The sequence below is a fragment of the Petromyzon marinus genome, chromosome 61, assembly GCF_048934315.1.
Source record: "Petromyzon marinus isolate PM22_M1 ecotype Great Lakes invasive population chromosome 61, UKy_Petmar_22M1.pri1.0, whole genome shotgun sequence".
Classification (NCBI taxonomy): Eukaryota; Metazoa; Chordata; class Hyperoartia; order Petromyzontiformes; family Petromyzontidae; genus Petromyzon; species Petromyzon marinus.
Genome location: NC_133727.1, coordinates 9,631,114 through 9,649,166, shown reverse-complemented (window position 1 = coordinate 9,649,166; position 18,053 = coordinate 9,631,114). Strand labels below are relative to the sequence as shown.

Below are 18,053 nucleotides of genomic sequence, written 5' to 3'. Positions count from 1 at the left end.
GTGGTTGTGCCACGTGTTGAGGAAACGTCGGACATTGTACGGAACAAGACACGCGACATTGTTTCAGCTTGTACAGTCTGTTTTCCTATAACGCGGTAGTTGCATTCCTGAATAAGCCTGCGTTATGGAAAAATCGCGTTATAATATACAATATAGGGTAAAGCACAGTCCGCGATAACACATGAGATGCGTATGCAGGCTGAACACAGACTGAGGCGTGTGGGTAGCATCTGGAAGCATCCAGCAACATCCCGCCATGTGATGCTACACCGAGGCAGCCGTACAACACCTTTTTCCTACTCGCGGGATGCAGTTCGGTTCACTCGATTGCGTTATATCCAATTCGCATCCGCGTTGTAAAAAAGGTGTTCCCTAATACATTCATCACGTTATATCCAATTCGGGTTATGAAAACAACACTGCGTCCTAGGAAAACAGATGGTACGGGATGATCTCAATGAAACACATGCAAACGTGTTTATTCTGTCCCATGTCTCCTTTGGTAAAGAGACCTAATGTTACATTTTAATAATTAATGTACACAATGTTGGCAGTCCACTGCTGAAGGCCTCCTGATTCCGTGCTGGACATGGAGGTTGTTTGACCATATTTCACCACTATAGTCAGTGCGGGTCGGTGAAGCTGGAGGGAGTACAAAACAAGTGGAATTTGCTGCACTAGTCTCGCTTTATACATGGTGATCACACATCCAAGATTTCGAGTGCTCCATCTAGTGAAAGCCCATCCAGCAGTGGTGGCGTAAAGAATTACAGGGTTACGCCTTTGCCTTGTACCTTATTGCTCTGCAGGCTGCTACAGCCAGGGCACCGACGCTGGCGACGCGGTGAGCTGTGCGCCCTGTGAACCGGGCTCCTTCACAAGCTTCCCTAACCTGCTCCTGCACTGTCTGCCCTGCACACACTGCCATGCTGGTGAGTGGGAATAGGTGAGCAATATTGTGGTACTGCGTAGGTTTTCGTGATTGTGCTGTACGGCTCTTGGATATATTTTGTGGTTGTGCTGTGCATCATTTGACACGATGTCCGATGTTTTGCTCCACTTGCTGGGAGCTTTTTCAGGAGCTCAATGCAATTCATTTCAAGAGAGCCTCACTGAATTTTACAACTGTATTTAATGAAGGGCCTAGGTGCATACACTACAAAACATGGATTTCTTCTTTGGTGCTTTCGGTAAAGTCACGTAGAATGAGAATAAAATAATAAATTAATAAAAAATAACAATCAAATTCTCACGACATTTAGGCCACAACACAAGTGGCCTTCTTCAGGTGATAGGAACAGACCTGTCGGGACGACAGAGCTTCAATGAACGTTGTTAAGATTTGTAGCATCTTTTAAGCTGGTTTAGAGAAGTGAGGCACCTTGACAAAGGGGTTTACATATCAAACAGGAGAATTTAGCATTGAAATAGCTGAGTGATTAGCTTGTGACTGGTCATAGAAATAGCTATGTTAAAGTCAAAGCCTACACATCCACAGAGGCACCTAGTACAAATCAAACAGGAGAATTTAGCATTGAAATAACTGAGTGATTAGCTTGTGACTGGTCATAGAAACAGCTATGTTAAAGTCAAAGCCTACACATCCACAGAGGCACCTAGTACAAATCAAACAGGATAATTTAGCATTGAAATAGCTGAGTGATTAGCTTGTGACTGGTCACAGAAATGGCTATGTTAAAGTCAAAGCCTACACATCCACAGAGTCACCTAGTACAAATCAAACAGGAGAATTTAGCATTGAAATAACTGAGTGATTAGCTTGTGACTGGTCATAGAAACAGCTATGTTAAAGTCAAAACCTACACATCCACAGAGGCACCTAGTACAAATCAAACAGGAGAATTTAGCATTGAAATAGCTGAGTGATTAGCTTGTGACTGGTCATAGAAATGGCTATGTTAAAATCAAAGCCTACACATCCACAGAGGCACCTAGTACAAATCAAACAGGAGAATTTAGCATTGAAATAACTGAGTGATTAGCTTGTGACTGGTCATAGAAATGGCTATGTTAAAGTCAAAGCCTACACATCCACAGAGGCACCTAGTACAAATCAAACAGGAGAATTTAGCATTGAAATAGCTGAGTGATTAGCTTGTGACTGGTCACAGAAATGGCTATGTTAAAATCAAAGCCTACACATCCACAGAGGCACCTAGTACAAATCAAACAGGAGAATTTAGCATTGAAATAGCTGAGTGATTAGCTTGTGACTGGTCATAGAAATGGCTATGTTAAAGTCAAAGCCTACACATCCACAGAGGCACCTAGTACAAATCAAACAGGAGAATTTAGCATTGAAATAGCTGAGTGATTAGCTTGTGACTTTTCATAGAAATGGCTATGTTAAAGTCAAAGCCTACACATCCACAGAGGCACCTAGTACAAATCAAACAAGAGAATTTAGCATTGAAATAACTGAGGGATTAGCTTGTGACTGGTCATAGAAACAGCTATGTTAAAGTCAAAGCCTACACATCCACAGAGGCACCTAGTACAAATCAAACAGGAGAATTTAGCATTGAAATAGCTGAGTGATTAGCTTGTGACTGGTCACAGAAATGGCTATGTTAAGATCAAAGCCTACACATCCACAGAGGCACCTAGTATAAATCAAACAGGAGAATTTAGCATTGAAATAGCTGAGTGATTAGCTTGTGACTGGTCACAGAAATGGCTATGTTAAAGTCAAAGCCTACACATCCACAGAGGCACCTAGTACAAATCAAACAAGATAATTTAGCATTGAAATAACTGAGGGATTAGCTTGTGACTGGTCGTAGAAACAGCTATGTTAAAGTCAAAGCCTACACATCCACAGAGGCACCTAGTACAAATCAAACAGGAGAATTTAGCATTGAAATAGCTGAGTGATTAGCTTGTGACTGGTCACAGAAATGGCTATGTTAAAATCAAAGCCTACACATCCACAGAGGCACCTAGTATAAATCAAACAGGAGAATTTAGCATTGAAATAGCTGAGTGATTAGCTTGTGACTGGTCACAGAAATGGCTATGTTAAAGTCAAAGCCTACACATCCACAGAGGCACCTAGTACAAATCAAACAAGATAATTTAGCATTGAAATAACTGAGGGATTAGCTTGTGACTGGTCATAGAAAAAGCTATGTTAAAGTCAAAGCCTACACATCTACAGAGGCACCTAGTACATGGACGCCAAAGGGGCTGCAACAACTCGACTATCATATAGTAAACCGATGTGAAAAAACCTAAGTATAAATTACATCAATATAATAAATGTACTCAATATATTCTTCAATAAGCTGAGCTATTAACAGTAACTGGGTATACACTACACTATATAATGAATACCATATAGTAAACCAATAAAAATAAAATATAAACTACCCCAATGTTATCAATAAAGTCTATATTCTCCAATCAGCTAAGCTACCAACAATAAGTCGCTATATATCACAATGCTATATGGCGAAAAAATGGGTGGATTCTTACCCTCAACTTCAGCACCACGGATAGCTACGAATTTTATTGTGGTATTTTATTTTATTAATGTATTATTTTATTCTCATTCTACGTGACTTTACCGACAGAACCAAAGAAGATGAATCCTTGCAGTCACGAAAGCTTTAAATCGAAAAACATGGACTGTATAACTTTGCATTACCCTAAATATTCATTATAGGTGGTGAGTGGGTGAATGGCTGAGTCGATGAGTGATTTGATGAGTGAATGTATCTGCAATTCATCAACCCTCAGACAAAGCAATTGAATGGTTAAATCACTTAGAACTGAATTTCAAACCATTAATCTTCATTGGCCATGCAAAATCATCATCAGGGGGGTCCTGCATTGACAATGCACCCGCTCTTGCAAGATCTCCGGGCCTATGCAAGGTCGAGCCTAGATGGTGCTTGTATGGATCACCACCATGCATAAACTGGTGTTATAGGCTGCTGTGGAGCAACGCTATGGGCAGCAGAAGGCTGTGCATCATCTTTCATTGCTGTACTGTGGTCCAAAGTGTCTGGTTCCTGCCTTCACCAAAGCATACTGACCAGCATGGAGAAGTGTGCTTTATTAACCCTCACGAATCACGCAGCACACGCAGCATGGAGAGGCTTTTGTCCAGCAGCGGGTTCCGGGTGAGGGCCTCTCTGCACAGTGCGGGTCGCGGTGGTCATTATTCAACACAACTCTTGAAGTCCGACGGGTTCCGGCGCATTATAGGTAATTTGGTCACGGCCGTGCGTGTTCACATGCTTGCTTGAACGTGCCCACTGAACGCCCACCTGCATGCGTGTGTGCCGCAGAGCGCGGCCTGGTGCTCGCACAGAACTGCACGCGCCGCGTGGACACGGTATGCGCGTGCGAACCCCGCTCCTACTGCGCCGTCTTCACCGGTCACCACTGCGAACTGTGCCTCAAGAACTGGACCTGCACGCGTGGCCAGGAGATGAAGCAAGGTGAGCTTTGTGTCCACCAAGCGGAGTGCCGGTGGCACGTCCATCGTGTCGCGTTCTTCCTGTCTCATTTAAACCATCTCCCATGTTTGTTGTGGCTTGTGAAGTTGTGAAGTTTTTAAGTTGTGACTGTAATGATGTCTTCTATTTTTTATTTTCGGTTGTTAGTGAAGGACACGTTACATAAATGTTAAGATCCGGTGCGACAATAATGAACTAAAAAATAAAGATATTTTTCCAGGTAAGGCACATTGAACTACATAGCTCTTTTTCAGAAGCGACCTGGCCACAAATGATATTCAACGAAGTGGATTATCATGTGGAAATGTATAGCAGCTGGTAAAATACTCTAAACCCATGTTTCTAAATGTGGAGGGAAAAACCCAAAGAAGAATCCACGTGATCACAGGAAGAATGTGCAAACTCCAAATATACAGGCATCAGGATTGGAATGGAACCCCCACGACCTGTATACCAGGCGAGGTAGTCAAGATTTTGCCGCCGCAGCGCCAGTGGCGCCAATTATGGGAGAATTAATTGTGAATAGTAGATGTTGACGATCATTAAAATGATGCGAGAATGGATGGTGATTATCGAACACTGATGATGATGAGAGCATGGGTGGTGGTGATGATCACGATAACGACGTCCTCTCCCTCTTGTTTATTGTTCTGCAGGCAGCACCCAGACGGAAGCAGTGACCCAGATTCTAATCGGGATCTCCGTGTTCGCTCTCTGTGTCCTCTGCATCACCGGATTCTTTACGTGCAAGTCGTGCTTACGGGGACTACGCCATGGAGGCCATTAACCAGTGGATGTCTGCTGGAGAAATCCGCTTGTATTCGCCATAACTGTGTTTCAAGACTCCGAATGAAATGGCAGGAGACTGGCAAGGAAACGTCAATGCTGAGAACCTCTTCATCCGTCACAATTTTGGCGAGACTTGGTTGAACGCTCCGTACGATTCGGTGGAATTGCCCAAACTCGGCAGAGTAATGCCAAGGCACGTCATAGTGATTAACAAGTTGTAAAAGATAAAACAACATCGCAGGGAATCAATTTCAGGACTGTATCATGTTGACCATTGTGATTAGTTGACTCAGATTTGAAGTTTTTAGTGTTTTTGTTGAAGTCACAGTTAACGCCTCTGCAATACTGTGTGGTGTGACTTGCTAATGCTTAACTGCCCACCTCACTTTTAATCTTAGCTTCAAGGTCCCGATGAGCAGATGACCAAGATAAGATAATTGTCGCCTTTATTTTTCGGCAGTCGATCTTCATGAGCGTCATTAATCTGTCTGGGATTGGCATGGGTCTGCGATGCCGGGAATAGAAAGCAGCTGCTCTGTGCTTGTGACGGTTGGGAGGAGAACGTTTTATCGGACCCCAGACAGCGAGAATGTTCACTTTGGGAAATGCGTGCACTGTGGCATCATTAGCACTGGAACTTTGGACATGCAGCCTGAGATTGCTCCAGGTTGACGGGTGAAATCTCTCAAGATGGAAGTTAAACGGACAGTTTGAGACCCATCATCTCGGGCGCAAGATCACCAGTACCAAGCGGAGGAGAACAGCTAATGCTTTGAAATATTTTGAAACATAAGATTATATTTATATATAAATTACGTGGTGTATTGCGCTGCACCATGTCTGTCACTACACCAGCTTAGAGCGCGGCTTATTGGACGCGAGAGGAGGGAGGCCAGGCCACGTCGAAACTGACACAACGACAACAACAGTGCATATCGCCGCTGGGGATTCTGGGCAAGTTGTGAAGAGTCCACATGCCTTGCTGAGAGAGCAGAGAGAAAGAAATTGTAAGCCACGAGAGGCAGGCGAATCACCTGGAGGAATCCTGGTGAGTTGATTGTAGCCGCCCGGGTAGCCCCTGGTGGTCCGATGCTGCGTTGGACTCTCTCTGTTAGTGCAGCCATAATAGGGAATGCCAAGTGGGTTCGAAACTTGGACTCTATCCGTTTTCTCTCCTGCTCATTTCAACTTTTTTTTTACCATCCCTGAGACTGGCTGTGCAAAGGGATATAAGGATGCATCTATTGTCGATAACAATAAATTATTTTACTCGTTTAATTGTGAGAATCGCATTTTTTTTAACTCGTTGAGCAAATTATATTCCATATAATATGTGAACATTGCATTTAGTTTCACAGTAGGTGTAATTTTGATTTAAAGCTTTCGTGACTGCAGGGATTCATATTCTTGGTTCTTTGCGGTAAAGTCACGTAGAAGGGAAACAATAAAATAATAAAAATGTAAAACAATAAAATTATCACGACGTTTCGACTGCAACACAAGCAATCATCATCAGGTGTGAAAACCACAGCAAGAAAATTTGAAAAAAGTGGCAGTTACTTTTTATCGTCTACAGGAAAGCTACCCATACGGATACTTACCTGAAACCGGATTCCCACCACCATCCATCCCAGAAGAATTCCCTCATCAAGACTCTGCACTATAGAGCCCAATGCATATCCGACCAGGAACACATAGCCAGTGAACTCAAGCACGTACACCATGCTCTTAAGGCTAATGGTTACTCCGACTACACAATCCGCAAAACTATCACTCCAACCATGAAGAAGGACCCTCTTGAGGAGCCTTTCAAAACCATCACTTTACCCTAGATTGCGGGGATCACAAAAAAGATATCCAAAATCTTGAATAAACACAAGATCCAAGTTAGATTCAACACATTACATAAAATCCGTGATCTGGTTCCGTCTGTAAAAGATGTGATTCCGGACATACAGTACCCTGGCGTCTACAAACTAAGTTGCCTCTGTGGTAGTAGTTACATTGGAGAAACCAAACGACATGTCTCGGACCGCATTCGAGAACACAGCAGACCTAAAACACGGTAGGACCAACACCTCGGCCGTGGCAGATCACTTATAATTCAGTAGGCTCACATGACATTGACTTCTCCAAGATAGAGGTTCTTTGCAAGCCATCTGGCTACCATGAGAGATTCGTTCATGAGGCTATCCACATGTACAAACACAGACAATTTCAACCGAAAAGATGGATATTCTGGCTTAGCAATCATTGGAAGGATTAGATCAACCATTTCGGGTCTTAATTGATTGTTCACGCTTACGGTGGCTTTCAGACCGCATCCATTATTTTTGTCTCCCCCCTCTTTTCTGAACATAGATGGACTCGTCCATCTGAACGAACTGTCAAATCACTCTCCGTGGTGCTAACGTAAAAATAACCGCCACTTTTTTCAAATTTTCTTGCTGTGGTTTTCACACCTGATGATGATTGCTTGTGTTGCAGTCGAAACGTCGTGAGAATTGTATTTTATATTTTTATTATTTTATTGTTTCCCTTCTACGTGACTTTACCGAAAGAACCAAGAATATAGTAAGTGTAATCTTACAAATAATATGAGTATTGAACAAATATCGGTTATTGAATAACATCGAGACACGGAATGGTGACAATTAACAGAATCTCTGTCGTGTTCGGTGGTGCAGATGATTCAATTATCCAGACCTTGAAGTCCACACAAATACAAGCCAAGTTACTCTCATCCGTGTGACGCTTGTATTGCTGGTGGACTGGTGCTTTGCAGTACACTGGAGCCATTTTTTGGGGAGGTTTTCTGGTGTCGTGTGTGTGGAATCAATAGTAATGGATGAAATGGTGCATCATTATATAGCCCTGGACGTGCCCTACCCAGGTGCACGTTGGAGTTAAAAATGCAACAATGTAAGTTACGAAAGAGTGACGATGTGAGAGCGAGTGCCCGCGTACGGCCTGCGCGTGTCCTGAAAACTGCTGTACTGCTGCCATTTCGAATCGAGGTGTGTTTCGAGTATTTGGCCTCTACGATAAATTTACGCGGGATAAGCCACTGCGTTGAGACATAATTTGTGGCCAGGTGACTTCTGAAAAATAGCAATATAGCCCAGTGGGCTTGACCTGGTAAAATAAAAAATAAAAATGTGTTTTTTAGTTGCACCAACGATGCAACAGCGCCTACGAAGAACAGGAATACCCAGATAACACAGCACTGGAGCGAAACGTCTCTAAGTCATTGGTGAGGATGAGGTTTATTGGTCATAACTTGATAAACAAAAATGCATCATTGCGTATAAATAGTAATAGCTGGGTAAATGTGACAGTTGTCTTGTGGTGGAGGGTTAATGACGAGACTTTTTGCTTGGAACTGCGGTCTGCGTCAACCCGAAAACCTACGTTTGGAGTGAAAGTTGAATTAAAGTGTAGGGTTGCCGTGATATGGCGATAGTACGCACGATATCAAACTATGATGGTTGTGTCATCCATTTTGCAAAATAATGTATCGCAATGATCGTTCATTAAATAGTTATAATATTTAATTTCCCATCAAAATGTAAAATAGAAATGAAGTTCACAATGATGAATACAATTCTAAATATTCTTGGTTCTTTCGGTAAAGTCGCGTAGAAAGAAAATAATAAAAATAAAGCAATACAACATGTATTTTATTATTTCGCTTCTACGTGACTTTACTGAAAGAACCACAAATATGATTCACTGCAGTCACTAAAGCTTTAAATCGATCATTCTAAATAGCGGTTTCCCAATAAATCAGTAATTTGTAAACGTTTTGCAAAATTATAATGGTGGTTGTATGACAATTTATTTCTGACGGTATGTGCATAATAAGCAATATTGATTTTACAGTCTCAATGATCAGAAGACTTACGGCAGGCTTATGTTTAGTGTGCTGCAGTTGAATAACTTAGGAAATTTGTATTCATAGTTCATGTATATCAAAGCAAAAACACGACGCGATACTAATTTTAAATACAATTGCAAAGTTATGGGGAACTGACATCACGAAAATCGTCGCATTGCAAAGGTGTATTTATTATGGCATTGTAGCCAATTATATCACGACGATCATATCAATTTACTTTTTAAAAAGTTATAATATAAAATTGCAGGTTTCCCATGATCCCCCGTCACACGCGTGGTGTTTTCTCTGGGCTCCAACCAGAAATACAGTTGTCAGAATTGGCCGATCATCCCGAAATATGACTCGTGATCATGAGTATTGAGATCCACCGAGGTTTCGATTTAAAGCTTTCGTGACTGCAGGGATTCATCTTCTTGGTTCTTTCGGTAAAGTCACGTATTATTTCCCTTCTATGTGACTTTACCGAAAGAACCAAGAAGATGAATCCACCAAGGTGTTTGAGGATAAACATTAATTATGATGTCTGCTGTATATATTGGGAGTTTGCATGTTCTACCCTTGGTAGTGTGGGTTTTTCTCTAGGTCCTCCGGGTTTTCCCCTCCACATTTAGAATCAATATGCGTTCAGAATATTTGGTTGTTATAAATTTCCACACAATCCGCTTCTGTGCACTATCATTTTTGGTCAAGTCACTTCTAAAAAAGCTATATGGCTCAGTGGGCTTTATTTGGTAAATAAAAAATATATATTTTACCATCATAATGTTTTCTGATTACTGCACTGATTAGAGCACAATATCAAGTTGACAATGGATCCCTGCAATTATTCACTCGTGCCACAGCTGGTGGAATGGTTTACTTATCTACGTTGTTCATGCATCCTGGACGAGAGTACCCACACTTTTCCCCATCACTGGTGGTACAGGGAGGCCACATTTTTAAAGATACGTTTTTTTCAAGATATAATTAATGAACAAGGTTTGAGTTAATCTTTTAGAATTTACTGAGAGGTAAGCAATGTTTGAGGACATGTTTTATTTTCACGAAAATGTCGCTCAATGTGCAATAATGCAGTTTTAAAACTTTCATTGAAATTTGGTACGTAAAATCGCGTTGGAAGTTTGAGCAATACATATTAACGTTGACTAGAATATGCAGCTTGTACAAAGAGTTACCAATTCTGTAGAATATTAATTTTGCCAGCAGCTGGAAAGCCAGTTCTTTTTTGCTGCTCTGCTGTTTACGTTGCTCAAAAGCAAAGTTATTGACTTGTGAATGTAGTGTGTGCATTATGTATGTATGTTGAACTCCTTTCGCACCGTACGTAACCAACCGTGGTTAATCGGATGTGAATGAATGCAATTTGGGTGAGATTTCATCAAACATCCAGTGAAAACTTCCTTGGCCGATCTCCAAATCACCAGGAATGCGCTCCATCACATTGAATCTCTGTGAAGTTGAGCCTGGATCGTGCTTGGACGGGTGCCTGCCATGCACAACTGATGCTGTAGGTTGCTGCTGCAAGGGATACCATCAGCAGAGAGCAGTTAAGCAAAAATCATTATTGTACTGCATTTTTCTCCAATGTTCTATGCTTCCTGCCTTCAACTTACACTCATCAGCAGTGGTTTGAAAAAAAGGCTGTAAATAATGATAGCTGCTGTGTGGCGATGTGGTGATCAGCAGAGGGCAGTGCAGCAAAATGCATAGTTCCGTACTTTATTGCTTGCTGCCTTGACCAACCTGCACATGCAAACATGCTGAAGTATGGTCAAATAACGCTTATGAGCGACATGGCATGAGGAGGCCTTCAACAGTGGAGTGACAGATCGCTATACATTTATCAGTGTCATAATGTGATTCTATGCAGACCTAGTCTGGGTTAAATACGATGAACGTGACATTGCGTGCCATTCACCTTTGTCATTCTAATTGAGCGAGGGCATCATTTGCCCACACGTGTCTCTCCAGCAAGTGAAATGAGGTGAGGCAGCATTCAAAACAATTACAAAATGAATATCAATTTATCCTGCTGGATAAGCAGATGCAAAGGAAGAGTAAAAAAACTTTACATTTGTTCCACCAGACGCTGACAGGAGATGGAATCAAACCGGTGACCTCAGGGTTGCGAGTGCAGCGTGCTGACTTAAACCACTGTGGCAGCTGTCTTCTTGGATAGAAATATGAGCGTCGCATGTTCATTGCTCGAGACATACACGTGCGGCAGAACTGTTTCTACCGTGTTTATATTCATTTACCCGAAATGCTTCCAGTGGCTTCCTTACTAATTCGGAAGCCACTGGATCTATGCACTTTTAAATCTAAATTGCAAACGTGTTTCTTTAGAACTGCTTTTTGTGTTTAGTTTGTCTTCCCCCGCACATCTTGATTAACACGGTTGGCTACGTACGGTGCAAAAGACGTTGAGCGCATACAATGCAGAAAATGTTTCGAACCACCGTACTCAAGATCAATAAGTGGTACAAGGCAGAAATAAATTAATACGGAACACACGAGACTTTAAACAACACGGCAGCACAAATAAGACAGAGTAATAATGTTGTTTCACTTGTGAGCAAATAAGAGCGTGTCTGTGTGCCCTCACAATTACACGAGCTTTTGTCTTGTCTGTGTACACAGCATGTTTGACGATTTGACGGACGGGTTAGCATTGTGCGATGGTATCACCACAACTGAACTCAATAGGTGTGTCGCAGGGCCCGGTTACTGAGCCAGGGCCATTGTGAGGTGCTGCTGAGTTTGGCCCTGCACCACCAAATGTCCCGCGGCCCACGGAAGCTCACGCTCCTCTATCGTCGGGTTGTCCGTCTTACGGTACCCCCCCCCCCCCCATTACCAAGGCAACGAGCAGAGAGAAGACATAAAGCTAGTGGCTATAATTCCAGACTTTGGAGGTCAGGTGCCAAGTAGACAACAGCTGTGGGGTCTAAGAGCCGGGTGGTGGTGGCTGTGCTGCAATAACTGAACACTGCAGGCAGCAGCAAGGGTTGGTGGATGACCACACAAAATACTGTTTTGTGTGGGTTCGATCCGACATTACGTTTCTTTACGGTTAAGAAAGCACTACTTCCAATACTAAATATCTAAATAGCTGCGGAAGAGTTACACTAGCATATAGAGCAGCGAATCCATGTATAACAAGAATAGCCTTTCACGACAGATTCTTTTTTTTCCATAAGAAACAATAGGCCTATCCCTTTGAAATATATTATTTTAGATGTATCAGAGCATGGCTCCGACAAACGCTTTCAACAGGAACGCTCGTCTCGAACATTTAACTTTGACATGCCTATGCTTGTTTTGATTAATAAAGATAACTATATGCGAAAAATATTTAATCATTGTTAACTCAACACAAGGATGACTCCTCTCATTAAGTTACAGCTCCATTCTGTCTTTTGCGTTGGCAAACTTGGAGATCCCCTTTCTCCAAATTGACTGCCTCAGCTGTTTCCCTCCCCATATACAACAGTGCGAGATTAGAGAGCCGATCCTCTCGCATTGTTAACCGCAATACGGTTTTTTTTTGTATCAATTCGAGGTGACTTTAAGCTTCTCTCAGCCTTCGTGCTGCTAATATGGATGGTCAGATATATCCGATACGCGATGCTCAGGTTTGGGAAGGCACGGTCCATGCCATGTCATTTGCAATGAGGAACGGGGAGAAACTGAGTGGTGTGAAGTTCACTTGTCAATGAAGAGGTCCTTGTACATTCTTCGAAAACAGATGCATTCATCCACCGCTGACTCGGCCATCAAATAATCAGAGTACTGTTGTGCAAGCATCTTTGCATTCTCCGTTGAATCAGGATGAAAAAAAGAATGCTTTTAATCAAGCACACAATGTCCTCGCCATTACTCTGAAGTCGGCAAGTTGCCCCACAAATACGTCGAGGATGTAGTAAAATATTGACTTAAAGCTTTCGTGACTGCAGGAATTCATATTCTTTGGATCTTTCGGTAAAGCCATCTATCTACGTGGCTTTACCGAAATACCCAAAGAAGATGTAGTTAAAGGTGCGTACTTTGAAGCGGTCTTTATTTGCCCCAACCCAGAAGAAAGATCCTACTTGTGCAGCTGGTTACACAATGACAACACAGAAACAAACAAGCGATGTGCAATAATAGGGTTTTTCCCCTTTTTCTGGCAGCAAAACTGAAACCTTTTTACAAGGATTCATGTCTGCATTAACCACAATACCTGCAGTCAAAATGCAAACAAAAACATACTATGATAATATATGTGGCATTGTCCTTGAAACTGATTGGTCCACACCAAGGGACGGCGTTCTTTCTTTTGTTGCCAGAAACAAAGGGGAAAACCCCTATTATTATATTTTGGTACTGGCAAAGGAGGTCTAATGAAGCGATGTGCAATTTGCGGACTCGAAACGTTAGTGCTCTAATTAAATAAAAGCAAAAGGTTGAACGTAAATGAAAGCATTTTCATAAACATACATGTAAACCGCATTTTAAATAATTGCGTTGTACCTTTACACTGTTGAAAATATATCTCGTGGTGGTTGTCAAGGGGGCCCCAACTCGTAGCTTTTGCCACCCCCTGCCCCCACGCCAGCTACGCTCCTGTGCACACCGATAAGTGTTCATTGCCGGAATTTATCCAAATTAAGTGCAAAACCAAACTGGCCATGTGCCAGCACTGCTGATATCCGTTTGGATCAAGGCAACTACTGGCTTACCAATTGTGGCGAGTTGATGTATCCGCCCGGTCACCATCAACTACACTGGAAATGTAAAACTTAACACCATAGTCCAGTATGTGAAATAAAGATTAATCTACATGGGTGAGTTATGTTGAACTTCTTTCGCACTGTACATAGCCAACCGTGTTAATCGAAGGTGCGGGAAAGGACAAAAATTGTAAAAACAAAAAGGAGTTCTAAATAAATTAGTTTTCAATTTAGACGTAAGGGGCTGTCCATAAATGGCGTCACGCACCTGGGGGGGGGGAGTCAGACATTTGTGACGATGGGGGGGGGGGGGTTGAGAAATGTGACGTCACATCAAAATGCACAACTTTAAATACATATAGACAACATGTTTTACTTAATTAAATAGACTTTTTAATAAATGTTTTCTCCTACATCAGAGTGCAGCGCCACATTAAATACGCACTACAATGACAATAGTTTAAAGCGATTTGAAGCATTTTTTTTTTTTGGGGGGGGGGGAGAGCAGAGCTTTGTGACGTCATACTTGAGGGGGGTTGGGTCTGACTTTTTGTGACGCCGTGTAACGAAGGGGGGGGGGGGGTCAAAATCGCGTGACGTCATTTATGGATGGCCCCTAATAGTGCATAGCTCCAGTGGCTTCCTAATATCGGAAGGAAGAGCGTCCCAGACGGCCGTAGCAGCACATCTGAAAGCGTGCAATGCGGTGATTGCCTTTGTTCGATGGTTAGCCAAAAGCCAATGCGAGGATGACCGGAGTTTCAGTGATGGTTTATGCTCCTTGACAAGATCAGCGAGGTATTGTTGTTCATTTATGGCAAGTTCTCTGTGTGTAATAAGCGCAACCTTATTCGTTCAGAAGCCGGACGCTAATGCAGCTCAGCTAGCACCAGACAGACATGGTCGCATCTTGCAGTACCCGTCACGAAACGTGCCTAAGAACGTTGTACACACCGCAACTTGCTAACGTTTTTGCCAGACGTCCCGTAGAGTAGTGAGTTGCAATAATCGAGCCTCGTCGATAATATGGTACAGGCCGCTGTGTTGGCTATATCGCGACTCAATAGTGGCCGAATGTGTCGTAGAGCCCTGATAGGAACATTTCAGGACCTGACTGTATTTTGGACGTGGTTATCAAACGACATTTTGGTCGAGTATGGTGCCAAGGCTCTTCATATCAGTGAAAAAAAAATTAACCCTGGAGTCTGCGACCGCCACACCTAATCCTGCAGCAAATGTTTTCGCGTGAGCCTGAGTTCCAACTTACAGAACCTCTGATTTTCCTGGATTAAGCAGCATTTCGTTTCGTGTACACCACACGAGCACCGCTCGCGTACAATCTTCGAAGTTACCGAGGCTCTTCTTATCTAACTTTGACTTCACTGTGGTGTACAATTGTGTATCATCAGCATATTGATGGAATATCATTTGGCCAGAACACGTCTGTGTCCATTTCCCTGCTGTTTGCAGGGGATGGCCATCAAACCAGCTTGCACCACGGGTATCACTAAAATGCCTAATGAATACATTTAGAATATAAAACTCAAAAACAACGTGCACAAAATATCTCGTCCAGGAATAGAAATAATTTAAGCACTTTTGTCATTCCACTGCTGGATGAATGCGCACACGTACATGTCATTCAAGTGGGATTGTTTGACCATACTTTCCCACGTTGGTTACTGGGAAGTCAGTGGAAGTGGGTACCCCAGGGACAGTTCAGATATCACCGCTGTTGTTAACCATGGCCAGTAATCAAACTCAGTTTGTTGGGTTTGTGGCGCAGTGCATGAACCAGTGCTACGCCCCCCCCCCCCCCACTTAAAATCCATATCCTGCAATCAAAATGGACCTTCATCCGCAGCATACATCGGCACAGACAATATCTCTTTAATTTTGATTTAAAGCTTTCGTGACTGCAGGGATTCATATTCTTGGTTCTTTCGGTAAAGTCACATATAAGGGAAACAATAAAATAATAAAAAATATATAAAACAATACAATTATCACGACGTTTCGACTGCAACACAAGCAATCATCATCAGGTGTGATCAGGTGTAATGATGATTGCTTGTGTTGCAGTCGAAACGTGATAATTGTATTGTATTATATATATTTTTTTATTGTTTCCCTTCTACGTGACTTTACCGAAAGAACCAAGAATATAGACAATATCTCCTTTAGCTTTTTCTAACTGTGATCATGCAAATAATATAATTATTATGAACCCATGTTCTGTTCACTGCTGGACAAATGACTCCTCCCCGAGCCATCGCTCACGAATTTACGATGTCCCAATCCACCCAGCGCCTGCAGCACACGAGCTGATGAAACAAACATGAGTGTCAATTAATGTTATTTTTGCTTAACCAGCCCTTGAACTCCTCTCGGCCCCAATAGTAAACACATTAAATATAATATTAGTTGGTTTTAAGTGTTAACTTTATAAAAAATAAGAAAGCGTGTTTTACTGGCTATTGCCGCAGTTAACAAAGCCTAAACACTCTTACGTTCTTTTTTTGTGCTGAGTAGATAATAGGCATCTCTTCAATACGATACCACGTGGCAGCATAGTTACCCAAACTGCAATGTGTTTGCATACTTTTATTACAATCGAGTTTATATAGTAATAGATTGTTGATTATTGAAGGGTTTGTCTTTTGCTCAATATCTATTGATATGTAACTATTCATATGCAAATTTAAAACTTTAATCGGGAGATATTTAAAATATATATATCATCAAGCCCAGTGGTGTGGAGTCCTTAACTCTTGTCCACTCTTTCTTTCTGGCCTCTGTGTGTGTGTGTGTGTTATGAAAAAGGGCCATTGCTCGAAATGTCACTTATTATATAGACGTTTATTTTGAGGCCACATGGTGTTTTTTGAGACGGAACGTGTTGGGGTGTTTTTGTAAAATGTTATTGTGCACTCTTGCCAGCTGAGCAGCAGTATCACGAACTCAATTGTTTAACTCTGGTGTTTACGGTTATTCCATTTTCACACAATGAAGATTGTTCCGGTTGTCATTGTCACATACTTTTTGCAAACACGTGGCTCCTTTTTTTAAATAAGATATACTGTTGACTCGTTTGACATGCCTCCTGGCATCAAAGCCTACTGACGTGAAAACAACCTCAATTAATTCAGGATGTCTACTAAATAATTATTTGAGGTTTTTGTTGTTGATTGTATCTCAGGTTACACAGCTGGCTTACAATACGTATTTAACAACTGTTGATTTTAACAAAATTGGCTATGTTGCCTGCAGGGCAGTTTAAAGAGGTTGTATTTCAAGGCATTATTCTACTCAGCCCATTTGTTTTTCCAGCACCTTTTGGTGAAACACATTTATCTCGAAGAGCCATTTAGGTGACGTTCTTCTTACAAAAGGTCGCATGTTCCGAAAGCCAAGAATATGACCGCTCTCCGAGCCATGGCGCTTACCCTCCTCATCGCCACGTCGTGTGCGTTGCTTGGCATCAGCGAGTGTGTGAATGTTGTGGAGTTCACCGACAGCGCTGCCGGTGGGATAACGTTCGCGTACACGTCCGAGGGTAAGCGATTCATCCAAGTTATAAATACATTTCGGATTTTGAAATGTTTTTAAAAAGGCCATGACGTCTGATTGTTTTTTTTCCGTTTCATCAGAGGATGCGTTTATCGGTCGATGTTTGAATGCCGATTTGCCTACATCGATAAACATTTACTTAGACGTGTGTGCACGATCAGGGACGAATTGGCATGAAGCCCACTGCGGTTTATAAAACAGTGGAGTGTGTGTTGACTGAGGAAACCAGAACATGGTCTTGTTATTGGAGCGTTTTATTGCCGATGGCGAATGGCAGGAAAGCCTGGAAACAAGTTGATTAAAAGGCAATGCCTAGAAGACAGAGCCATTGGTCAGTAGAAAATGAGGGAGCACAATTGAATGTGTGGACAGGGTAAAGATGGACATCAAGCAGGCCAGTCATTTGAACACCTTAGGTGCAACGTTACCTGAGGAAAGAGGGTGCGAGTTACAAGCGAATGTGTTGAGGCAGGATGACTTCAATGAAGAGAGGCTTCAGGATTTGAAAGTGATCAACCAAATAAAGTTGCCAAGACAACTCGACGGGAATGTAGATAGAAGAGTGATGCACTGTAGAGACGTGGGCACTTAAAGAGATAG

The 18,053-nt window shown here is 42.2% G+C and overlaps 2 protein-coding genes across 5 annotated transcripts in view; both read left to right on the top strand.

The window, feature by feature from the left end:
* Nucleotides 1-6,551, top strand: part of LOC116955652 (tumor necrosis factor receptor superfamily member 14-like) — a 28,066-nt gene extending 21,515 nt beyond the window's left edge. For all 3 annotated transcript variants that reach the window (XM_032976863.2, XM_032976862.2, XM_076053530.1), the window contains 3 exons: nt 810-932; nt 4,314-4,466; nt 5,141-6,551. In XM_032976863.2, coding sequence (XP_032832754.1) covers nt 810-932; nt 4,314-4,466; nt 5,141-5,271 — 407 coding nt within the window. In that variant the 3' untranslated portion in view covers nt 5,272-6,551. The remainder of the gene's footprint in view (nt 1-809; nt 933-4,313; nt 4,467-5,140) is intronic.
* A 7,870-nt stretch (nt 6,552-14,421) lies between these two features.
* LOC116955660 (polycystin family receptor for egg jelly-like) overlaps nt 14,422-18,053 on the top strand; it is a 96,963-nt gene continuing 93,331 nt past the window's right edge. For both annotated transcript variants that reach the window (XM_032976875.2, XM_032976874.2), the window contains exon 1: nt 14,422-17,439. In XM_032976875.2, the coding sequence (XP_032832766.2) occupies nt 17,301-17,439 (139 nt within the window). In that variant the 5' untranslated portion in view covers nt 14,422-17,300. The remainder of the gene's footprint in view (nt 17,440-18,053) is intronic.